General features: G+C 41.6%; 1 protein-coding gene across 9 annotated transcripts in view; it reads right to left on the bottom strand.

The window, feature by feature from the left end:
• The window catches only part of SNAP91 (synaptosome associated protein 91), a 123,475-nt gene extending 112,464 nt beyond the window's left edge, over positions 1–11,011 (bottom strand). For 4 of the 9 annotated variants that reach the window (XM_059701062.1, XM_059701067.1, XM_059701070.1 and 1 more), the window contains exons 1-2: positions 10,435–10,678; positions 9,468–9,627 (exon numbers count right to left, since the gene is read on the bottom strand). In XM_059701062.1, coding sequence (XP_059557045.1) covers positions 9,468–9,597 — 130 coding nt within the window. In that variant the 5' untranslated portion in view covers positions 9,598–9,627; positions 10,435–10,678. Of the gene's footprint in view, positions 1–9,467; positions 9,628–10,034; positions 10,150–10,434; positions 10,680–10,707; positions 10,843–10,990 lie in introns of those variants that run through there. The other 5 variants (XM_059701069.1, XM_059701068.1, XM_059701064.1 and 2 more) reach the window with 4 other exon arrangements.
• Positions 11,012–12,043: the final 1,032 nt, after the last annotated feature.

Here is a 12,043-nt window from a genome sequence, read left to right as displayed (position 1 = left end):
AGGAATAAAAGCAAAAAAGACATAGCTAAAGAGAGAACTAGTGATCTGGAAGATATCTGAAAAACAAAGCATGCTAAACAGGAAAGGAAATAGAAACGATGAAAGGTACATTTAGAAACATAAGGCTATAATGAGGAAGTCTAGCATATGTATAATTATATTTGAAGGAGAGAAAAAAGAATGAGCATAGGCAACAATTAATGGTAACTGAAGTGCTGAGAATGTTCCAGAACTGATGACAGACATGAATTCTCAAATTCAGGGAATCCAACAAGTTCCAAATAGGATAAATAAAAACAAGGCTACATCTAAATACACATACAGTACAGAAGGACAAAGCAAACAGATTTTAAAAGCAGCCACAAAAACAAAGAGATCACCTAAAGTCAGGTAGACTAATAGTTGACTTCTTAAAACAATAATGGAAACCAAAACGGTAACATATTATCCTCAAAGAGATAATAATTGCCAATAAAAAACTGTATATACAGATAAACTAATCCTATATAAAAATAAATGCAAAATAGATTAAAGACTTAAAATAAGACCTGGAGCCATAAAACTCCTAGAAGAAAACACAGGTAATAAAGTCTTTGACATCACTCTTAGTAATATTTTTTATATGTTTCCCAGGGAAACAAAGCATAAAAAATAAACAAATGGACTACACCAAACTAAAATGCTTTTGCACAGTGACCAAAACCATCAACAAAACAAAAAGACAAGCTACTGAATGGAGAAGATATTTGCCAATGGCACATCTATAAGGGGTTAATAGCCAAAATTTAAAAAGAATTCATACAACTCAACATAAAAAAAACCCCAAAACAATCCAATTAAAAAATGGGCAGAAGACCTGAATAGACATTTCTCCAAAGAGTACATACAAATGTCCAACAGACATATGCAAAGATGCTCAACATTACTAATAATCAGGGAATGTAAGTTAAAACCACAATGAGATATCACCTCACACCTGTCAGAAGGGCTATCATCAATAAATCAGCAAACAACAAGTGTTGGTGAGGATGTGGAGAAAAGGGAACTCTCATGTACTGCTGGTGGAATTGTAAATTGGTGCATCCACTATGAAGATCAGTATGGAGGTTCCTCAAATAATTAAAAACAGAACTATTATGTCACACAGCAATTCCTCTTCTGGGTATTTATCTGAAGAAATCCAAAACACTATTCTGCAAAGTTATATGCACCCCTATGGTAACTACAGCACTATTCATAATAGCCAAGATAGGGAAACAACTAAATGTCCATCAATAAATTAATGAATAAAAAAGCAGTGGTACATATAAACAATATAATATTACTTGGCCATACAAAAGTATGAAATCTTACCATCTGTGACAACATGGATGGACCCATAGGGTACTATGCTAAGTGAAGTAAGTCAAACAGAGAAAGACAAACACCATATGATTTCACTTATACGTGGAATCTAAAAAATAAAAAAAATGAACGAACAATACAAACTTATAGATACAGAGAACAAGTCAGTGGTCACCAGATGGAAGGGGCTTAGGGAATATGGGTGAAAAGGATTAAGAAGTACAAACTGCCAGTCATAAAAACAGTCCCAGAGATGTAAAGTGCAGCATAGGGAATATAGTCAATGATATTATAATAACTGTATGGTGCCAGATGGGTACTAAACTTATTAGGGTGATTACTTCCCAAAGTATATAAATGTCTAATCACTATATTCTACACTTGAAATAAATATAATATTGTATGTCAACTATAATTGAAAAATATTTTTTTAAAAAGAAAGTAAAAACAAGAAAATATTAGATATAATGAAGGAATGGTGACCAAAGAAGTCAAGGTGGATATATTTAAATAAGCACTGCCTGTATTGAATAATAATATCTAGCTTTGGAGTTTAAAACTACGATGAAATTAAAACACTGGACAGTTATAGCATGTAAGTAAAAAGGAGGTGATTGGAGTGAAAAGTTTCTAAATTTCTTTTGTTTAGGAGGAAAAGGACATACTAACCTATGTTAGTCTTTAAGTATGCATATGAAAATCTTAAGGGTAATCACTAAAAAAACAGAAATAATATATAGAGCTTCCAAATTATCAAAGGGGAAAGTTGAAGTTAAAGTAAAAATTGAAACAACTGAAAAGAGGGGGCATAGAGCAAGCCTGGAGAAGTAGTAAGGGCAAACCACTATGGATTATATATATCAGTTGCTATGGTGGTGGTAGTAGCAGTATGGTACTAGTAGTAGCAACAACAACATTATACTAGTAACTAGAGGCCCGGTGCACAGATTCGTGCACCTGTGGGGTCCCTCAGCCTGGCCTGCAGGGATCTGGCCAAAACCTGCCTGGTGCATGGATTCAACCAGGGTGTGTCCAGCCCTTCTCGCCCAGTCCTGATTGGGGCTGTTAGGGGCCAGCCGAGGAGGGACTGCAGGAGGGCTCCAGGGTGTGTCCAGCCCACCTTGCCCAGTCCCAATTGGCCAGACCCCAGCAGCAAGCTAACCTACTGGTCGGAGCGTCTGCCCCCTGGTGGTCAGTGCGCATCATAGCCACTGGTCGAATGGTTGAACGAAAAGTCGGACACTTAGCATATTAGGCTTTTATTATACAGGATGGTTAATGGGAGGAGTAGTAGTAATAACTGATGTTCTTTCCACATTCATGTGTCAAACACTGGGCTAGGTGTTCTACATGCATTATTTCATTTGTTCCTCACCAAAAGTGAGGTCAGTGCTATTATTAATCTTCATTTTACAGTTGAGGTTTATTAATGATCTAAGCCAAGGCAGAAGACAGCTAAATAAGGAGATTTCAGAGTGTTCTTAATAATTAATCACCCACTGGATTTGAGAGATGAGGGATAACTCTCAGGTTCATGGCTTGGGTAATGCCTAGTTCCTAATAGCAATTCCAATCTTTCATGCATGAATTAAGCCAATCAAAGACACAGAATATCCAAAGGAGTAGAGTTGGGTTTGTTTTCTTTGAAATGGCGAGTTATTGTTTCAAGAAGTTTGGTCGTGACAGAAAAGCAAGGATGCTAGAGGTCACAGAGTCCAAGGAGAATTATGTGCAGGTGGTTTTGCTTGTTTTAAATTGAGATACTTGAAAATATTTATGAGAGAGATAGAGAGGTTAACATACCGATGACAAAGAATAAATGATGTAGGAAGAAGGAGAATTATAATTGAAAATAAAAGTGCCAACTCTAGGAAAATAAAAATAATCAAGGCCAAAAAACAAAACCACACAAAGCAGGCCAAGATCCTGCTTCTCTCTTTCCTGAGCAGCCAGGAATGGCACCTGACAAAATCCTTTAGAAGATATTAGGTCCTCCATAAAAATGCATGAGAGAGCCCAGGCCAGTGTGGCTCAGTTGGTTGAGCGTCGTTCCATACACTGAAAGTCACCAATTTGATTCCCCATCAGGGCACATGCCCAGATTGCGGGTTCAACTGAAGGCAACCAACCCATGTATCTCTCTCTCTCTCTCTCCTTGTCCTTTCCTCTCTCTAAAATAAATTAAAATATTTTTTAAAAATGCCTAAGAGAGAAACCTTACGTACACACATGGAAGGGCGAAGGCTTCAGGGTACAGCTCTCTCTCTGGTTTGTGCTCTAAGGAAGACTCCATCATTTCCTACTTCAGGTCATCACACATTTGACACTGGGATGCCATTCAACTATCCCCTCCGCCGCGCCTCCACCCCCCACCCCCGCCTCCTTTATGAGAAACAAATGAGTGAGCACATTACACAAACACTTAAGAAAAAACAGTCAACATTTCCCTTCACAAAGCAAACAACGTATTTCTCCACAAAGAAAAAGGAATTTACAATATTTTTAATGGCGAGAAATGTGGCTTTTCAATTTAACTACACCAGGGTTATATCTGAAGGCTCTCTCCGTAGCTGCAGCTCAGGAGCTGAGTCAACTAACCTACGACTCTGTATAAAGAAAGCATCCTGGGCCCTGAGGGAGCAGGGTTGTATATCACTTCTGACCTTCTTTACCAAGTTATTGAAACCCAGATAAGCTCCAAAGAACACTCTATCGTAGCATCGATCAATTTGAAGAGAGGAGGTAAGATATTTACTTGTGAAAAGCCAAGAGAGAGATCTATGGCAACTAAGTGCCCAGATTAAGTTACAAATAAGACTTCAGTGACCATTTATTAAACATTAAAGCTAATATGGCAATGTACCAAAAATCGAGATTTTAATCTAAAATGCTGCAAGCTAATACTGAAACTCAGGTACAAATTTACTTACTACATATGTAACTTTTATGTACTTTTCCATATATATAATATTTTAAATCACTAGGGCAACTTTTAAAACATCAACTTGAGTTACCAATTTTATACTGGTTTTAAGAAAAAATCTACTAACCGCATTGATTGCCAAAGAGGAAAAAATATCAAAAGGGATCCAAATATATTTAATGCTTAAAAAAATTTCTCTGAAAATGAGGCAGTAAAAGATGCAGAAAGAAATCCCAATTTGTCCACTAGCTGGGTACAAAGCCTGTGCGGTTACTTTCAGGCATTTCTGAAGCAGGTTCCCTACTACTACCTGACTCTTGGCACCTTCTCTTCCTCCTTGGCTCCTGCCAACCCCTAAATCTCACATGCTCTCTTTTGTTTCCTCCTGGGATGCTGAGCATCATCCGAGAAACATCACAGGACCACACAGATTGGACCCCTTGGATTTCTGATTTCTGAAAAGCGGTTTGGAAGTATATTTTCTCCATCCCTTCTTGGCGGCCTAAAAAATAATTCAGAGTGTTTACTGGTATACCACACCTGGGCTGGGTCTTCTGGAGAAATCAAGAAGAAAGTGTGTCTTGACATAGAACAGTGGTTCTCAACCTTGGCTACACACTAGAATCACCTGGGAATCTTTTTAAAATCCTGATTTCTGGGCCGCATCCTCCGGAAATTCTGTTTCTTTGTTATGGGGTGGAGCCACAACATTAGTGACAAAGAAACAGAATTTCCAGAGGATGGGGCCCAGAAATCAGGATTTTAAAAAGATTCCAAGGTGATTCTAATATGCAGCCAAGGTTGAGAATCACTGACATAGAAAAATGAAGGGAATACTTAGACAATAATAAATAGTTAAATGATAATAACTGGAATTAAAATAAACTATACTTACAGCAAGCTAGTATGCTTCTCATATTGAAAGTTGCACTAGTGTTCAGTAAACTTTTGTATCTTGTCCCAATCAATTTTATTCAATAAACTTTGCTTACTTTTTTGGATTTTAGCACTATAGAAAGCTCTATAAGTTATAACAAATATAGATATGGTATTAACTGAATTAGGAGCTCTATAAATCAAAATATATTTTATATATACTAAGCAAGCTTCTGCAAATAAACTTTTAGGTTTAAACTTTATGTTTACTCAGAAAATTTCTTACTTAGTAACAGATATTTTATAAACAAAATTAAGGCCCAGGAATTTTGTGGTAATTTGCCAATATTTGCCTTGAATCAAAACACAGACCATATTTTACCTTACCCTTTATCAGATATTCTTAAAAGAAATACAATCATATTTTTTCTTAATATGGGAGGAAAAGAATTACTTAAAGAATGAAAAGATCTCAAACATACTATTCAGAACTTGACTTGTTTATTATGTGGGATAAACTCATTATTAAAAACCCGCAAGAGGTTTAGAATACAAAAAAAAAAAAAAAAAATAGGATTACTGATAACCAATTTGGCTTTTCATAAGGTTTTGTTGGATGTTAATAGTAATGTCTAAGTTTAAACATAGAAATTGCTCATAAGAGGTATTAATCAAAATGAATCTTATATCAGGGCTACAAAACTTTCCAAATCCTCCCCCCGCCCGCCCCCCCCCCCCCAGCCCACTTGCAGGTGTTACTTTCATCCTTTTTTTTTTTTTTTTTTTTGGTGGTTGTTGTTGTTTCACCTTGATACAACATTTGGGTAGGTACTGGGTACCCTGTTGGATCTTGTTTCTTTATTATTTGACTTGAGCTATCCTTTAGCCCATCAATTACAAAACAGAAAAGGAAAAGCAACTGAAATGTAATACACTCGTAACCAAGAAGGCAAATGCCTGCTGAGTCCTGGATGTTTTATGTACTATTAAATCTATTCACAAAGTTACAAGGAAAAAGAAATGGGGATGTATAGATAGACCCAGAAAAATTAAGGCCAAATTAACATTGGTTAGGTGTTTAATTGTCATAGGCACAGGGCAACATTATTAGAGTAGGGTAGAGTATGGAATAAAAGTTTTACATAATCAAAAATTACCTTAAAATATATAATCCTTAACTAGTTTGTATACAGTTTCTCTGTAGACACTTAAGTATCCATATCCTTTAAATTTAATATAGAGATGCTGATTATAGCAAAGCTTTTTATGAATATATTTTTCCTCTAAGAAACATAGTTATTGAAAAAAATCAGAGAATTTATTTCTAGAGGTTTTTCTTTTAAATCTCCACCTTCTCTCCACCTATTTGTTTAAAATAACAAGTATTTTTTCAAATGTATAAATCATGTAACATTAAGTATCGTTTTACAAATCACCATAGTTAACAATAATTTTCTTGGCCTATGAAACTACAGAGAAAAAAAATTATCTTTTAAATCACTATTTTAATTAACATTGAGTACACTTTTCGTAAAGATTTTGAGCCCATTTAATTAACCCGGTATCTAAAAAAATTATAGAGCCACATATTCTATTCTTATAATCTTCCAATCTAAACTCTAAACTAAAAAGTTATACACAAATCAAGAAATTATAAAATTTTTGTTTCAAATCCCCAACTCTACATTTTATGCTCTTTTCCTCCCAAGGAGTATTTATTATTTTCCAAACTAAAACACCAACTACTGAAGAATACTTCAGGGCCTACAGTGAAACTTAGTTATGTGTTTGTATGTTTTCATGACAGGTGTGACTCACTTTTATAACTGGTATGTTACTTAAAACCTATGAATAAATTACTAAGGTAGTTTACTGTTATTTAAAGAAACTTCACCAGGAATCCTGAGTGAAGATGCCATCTTACAATGCATATAAATATAACATTATGCATATTCAGATTCTCCGTATCATCTTTTCTTAAATTAGGACATATCAGTAATGATATCTATCTTCCCAAACGCCTCCCTAAGATTTGTTGTAAGTGAAGATAATGTATGCGTTAGTGCAAAGTAAAATGTAACAAAAACAAAAACAATACTTTTCAGTACTTGGCTTTTGCTCTTTTTTTTTTTACGTGACAGATTTAAATATGTGGGGTTTTTTTCATGCATTTCATAGAGACGGCAATGAGTACATGAGTTGTGAGGCCCAATTTCACAGAAAGCCTTGCAAACAGGACAGGCATTTTCAAGATTAGACCATTTAGGCTAATATGTTTACTTCCCCCCACCCTCCAAGGAAGAATTTTACTAAATAAACCACAGATGGCAGTTAAGTACAGTAGTAAAAGCTGTGATAGTTAATTATCCTGCCTGAACCAGTTAAGTAGTGACAAATAAATAATGTAAAGCTCACTGCCTGGCATACAGTAACTGCTCAATAAATGTTTAGCTCGTGTGATTATTCACATTAATAATTCAATACCAATTCCTGACTTTAGCTGCTTTCTTTAAATATGGAATCTTATCCCTAAGTTCCACATCTTCAAAATCACCTCACCTACTAACATATGCTGCAAATACTGGAAAACCTTCCTCTTTAAAAAAATTTTAAGGAACTTTTTTGACATCTAAAAGATTAAGGTAACTGATGACATATTTGGATATGGACAAGTCAGTCTTTATCTGAAAATGTTTTAATGAAATACTCAAGCCTGCGAATGTTTTCTGAAGTGTATTGATATATTAACCTATTATTTTCATAGCATTTAGCAAATCCAGAAACTGTAGCTTTTTATTATGAGGATCTGCTAGACTGACCCACACCTTTAAGACATGAGTCACCCTTCCAGTGTTGGGGAAACTGATGGAAAGATGGCTAAATGATTCAGCATGCTGCAGCAAAACGAGCTGGTCATGAATTTATAATTTCCACTTCTGTTAGGTGCCCCAGCCCTGGTGGCCTCTCTCGTCCTGTACTGCATATATAACACATGACACCACAATCAACGAGAGTTGTTAAGAATTCCCTCAGGAAAGGAATAATGCTGCTTTCCTCTCAGGCAAGCTTCTAGAAGCAAAATTATTCATTTTTATGAGACAACAGGTTCAGTAGGCTGCAACACCCTGACAGAGTCCGTTGTTAGCTTCATCAAGCTTAGCTTATACAGATAGGACTAGAGTCCATCCTAACACTGGTGCCATTTTCTCAGCCAGTTACACATGGAAGACACTGGGGAAGGCCTGCAGCAAAAGGAAACCAGAAAATGGGCAAACACATCAGATGTGAAATGGGTATGGCTGGATCTGTGTCTCTCAGGCCAACACCGACCTTTGCCAACAAACATCCTAACAGGACAGATCTTAAGCAGGTCCAAAAGACTGAATGGCAGCTGCAGAATAGATTCTAATGCAGCCTTTTTAGGAGCCTCACTACCCAAAGCAGGTGAAAGCCTTTTTCTAAATGTCCCTATTTGCCCTTCGATAACAAAAGATTGCCTGTTAATCGAAGAAAACATTTGTTTCAGAAATATATAGATTCCAAACTAATTTTTTTTTCATCAAACCACCAATATGAAAAGAAAAGTTATGAATTAAATGTTTTCATCTAAAATCACACCGCCTCAAATGCTGGAAAAGCACATCCATTTTGTGACCACAGCCTCGTGTCATTCTGCCCAGCAGTTTCTGAGAATGGGACAAAGCAGTGTGCCAGGAAGTGTAAAACGAAATCCCCATTATCTACGAAGTGCAATTTCCTCCTTCGGCAGTTTGAATTTACTTCAGTTTGGTGTGGTTATATACAAATCACACTCACACACCCACACTCACACACAAAATCTCAGCAGCGACACTGAAAAAGATGGCATTATCTAAAAACTGTTCAAAATATATTTAAGAAACAACTAGGGTGACAAGTTTGACCTTTCATTAATCCATCTTATTTCTGCTGTTGTCATGACTGCGCAACCCCCGATTTCCTCTAACCCGGAGAAGGGGTACGGAGAAAGAAAGAAAAAGAGGTGAAACGTGCCTAAAACAGAATGTGCAATTTCTTGGTATCTTATAGCATTGATGAATATGTGTATTTTCTCCACTAAGACCTTGGAGGTAAAGAGGAGGGGGGTGGGGCGGATGGCTCAAGGACAAGGTTTGGGGGCTGACCCAAGGAAGCAGACACCTCCAGGGTTGGAGATTTCCAGCTCTGGGCAGCCCCGCTGAGAGTTGTCAAGGCTGCAGCATTCTGGACAGCCAGCCCAGGCCGCGCCGCCGGCATCCAGGGCGCCTGCCATGCGCATGTCCCGCTTATATAAAGAGATGCTTACAGTCCAGGTGCTTTTTCTTGGGGCCCATCACTTCATGAGTGGTGGCTTTGCAGACCGCTCTGGCCACAGCGGAGCCCGTCACGCTGTACTGAGCCGCGGCGATCCGATCCGTGAGCGTTTGGCCCGACATCTTCTCTGGCCGCGTCTACCGCCTCCTCTTCTGCGGGAAAGTAGAGGAGATGGTCTTGCTTTACACTACAGACCCTACCCTCGGAGCGCCCAGGCCTTGCCTCCTCCAGCCGCACGGCGGCTCTCTTCTCCGTCCCCGCCCTGGTACCACCTCTGGGAGCCAGAGACGCGCCCGCTCCTGCAACGCGGTCTAGGGGGTCTTGAGCAAAGGGTAGGTCTGTCGCGCAACCCCAGCGCGGGCTCCAGTCCCAGCATCCTGCCACCATCCCCTTCGGCGCCCCCAATCAGCACTTTGCCTGCAACCTGATCCCCAGGTGCCAGACCGGCGTGCTTCGGGTTATTCCCTGGGCGTTGCGCCCACCGGGTGCCTACCCCTCACCTCCCCGCCGCAGGGCTGCCACCTTGCAGCCCGCAGGCTTCGGAAAACGCATTGGATACCCAAGCCCTGGCCGCTTCCCTCCTCCTCCCGCTGCTGCAGCAATGAGCTCGTCCTCCCGCGGCCGCCGTGGAGATTATCCTAATGTTGCGCCATGTTATGCCCTCGCCTCCCCTTCCTTCCTCCGCGTCCAAAGCCTGGCTGAGACCCTTCGCCCGGGAAGCCTCCCTTCCCCAAATCCCCGCTGCAGGGACCGCGCGGCTCTTTGGAGGCTCCCGAGTCTCTGGGCGCCTCGCCCTTCCTGTCAGCAGGGCAGAGATGGGCTGACAGCCCAGCCCCCCGCCGTCCTCAGCGCCGCGCTGTCACCCGGCCACTGCCCTTCTCCGCGCCCCAGGATTATCCTTCCTGGTCCCCGCGGGCCCTGCGAGGGGGAGGGGGCCCAGCCCGGCCGCGGGTACTCACCCCGCCCCAGGAGCGGCGCCGCCCGCCGCAGGATGAGCCGAGTCTGGGCCACCGAGGGAAGCCGCGCCGGGTGGGTGTGTGCGGCCGCGCGTGGACCCGGTGCCCCGGGCGCGATCCCTCCAGCCCCGGCCCAGCCCCTGCCCTCAGCGCCGCGGTCCGTGCGCCCGTCGCCAGTGGCCCCAGGAGCCAGTGCCCGCCCGCCGCCTCCGCCGCCAGCGCCGCCGCGCCGCGTCTCCCCAGCTCTCCGCGCTGCGTCCCCATCCCCGCCCCCACCTCAGCTGTGGCTGCTCCGACGAGTCAGGTGACGGCGGCGGACAAACCGGGGCGAGCTCTCCGCGGAGCTCCTGGCGGCCCCCTCCCAGCTACTCACACACGCCGCCCCCTCGAGCCGGGCGCGCCGCGCGCTAGCATCCCCGGTAAGCGCGGAGAGGGAGGGAGGCGGGAGGCGGGGAGGCCGACGTCCACGCAGCCCTCCACTCCCCGCCGGGCGCCCAGCCCTCCCTCCGCCCGCGGGACCCGCACCCGCAAGCGCTCCGTGCGCGCGCGCCCCACACACCTGCCGCCGACTGCGGGATGCGCCTGGGCCGGCGGGTGTTGGCGCAGCCCTGCGAGTGGGTTCTGGAGTTTCGATCGGCGAAGGCCAAGGCTAGGGCGTGGTCACGCTCTGTCTGACAGATCCCAGCCCCCTATTCCCTACATGTGTCTCTCACGCGGCCTCCTGTCAAAGGCAGCCTTAGCCCAGCGGGGCAGGACGATTTAAAATGTCAGATTCTGCCAACCAACCGCACCCGTTACCTGTGCGTCCTCAACTCCTTGCAGCTCCCCTACTTGTCTCAGTAACAATTGGGAGCCTGGGTGGGCAGGTATTTCTAGCCATTTTGGTCTTAACCGGGTATTAAGGTCAGCTGCAAGGACGAATAATTAACAAAGCCATCCATGGAGTCCCAGATCATATTCAGAGTTATCATTTGGGTGTGTAAAGAAAACTCTTTTTGTACCCTTAAAAAGTAATTTCTGCCAATTAAATACAGTGTTTGAATTGCATACATGAATTTCTAAACAGGGATTTGGGCTCAGGAATAGTTTCACGTGTTGACATTTTCAAAAATTGTTATTTACCTTAACCTAAAAAAAATCTATTAAGTTTTTAAAGTGGAATCAAAATCAGAACTTGAGTTGTAATTTTTCTTGATATTTTTTCCTCACTATGGGAGGCCTCTATTTGGACTGGAGGTTGTAAAATGTCTATCTATACTATCAAGGTTTTGTTGTGTTCTCTTTTATACCTGGTACAGTGTTCAGTATTTCATGACTCTTGGGACTGATTGACTTTTATCATTAATTAGTAGCATGATGACTAAAGGAAAGACTGCCCAAGACCAACATTGTTAGGGTTCAAATACTAGTCTTACCACATGACCTAGCAATAGCACACCTAAGTATTTATCCAAGATAAATAAAAACACATCTCCATTAAAAAAATGTGTACTCAAATCTTGTAGTAGCTTTATATAATGACCCAACTGGAAGAAACCCAAATGTTATGCTGATGGTAAGGGGTAGACAAAAAGTGGTGGATCCGCACAATGGAATTATACTAAGTAATAAC

The sequence above is a fragment of the Myotis daubentonii genome, chromosome 6 (genome assembly GCF_963259705.1).
Source record: "Myotis daubentonii chromosome 6, mMyoDau2.1, whole genome shotgun sequence".
Classification (NCBI taxonomy): domain Eukaryota; kingdom Metazoa; phylum Chordata; class Mammalia; order Chiroptera; family Vespertilionidae; genus Myotis; species Myotis daubentonii.
Note: the sequence above shows the minus strand (reverse complement) of the source record. Positions and strands in the feature narration are given on the sequence as shown.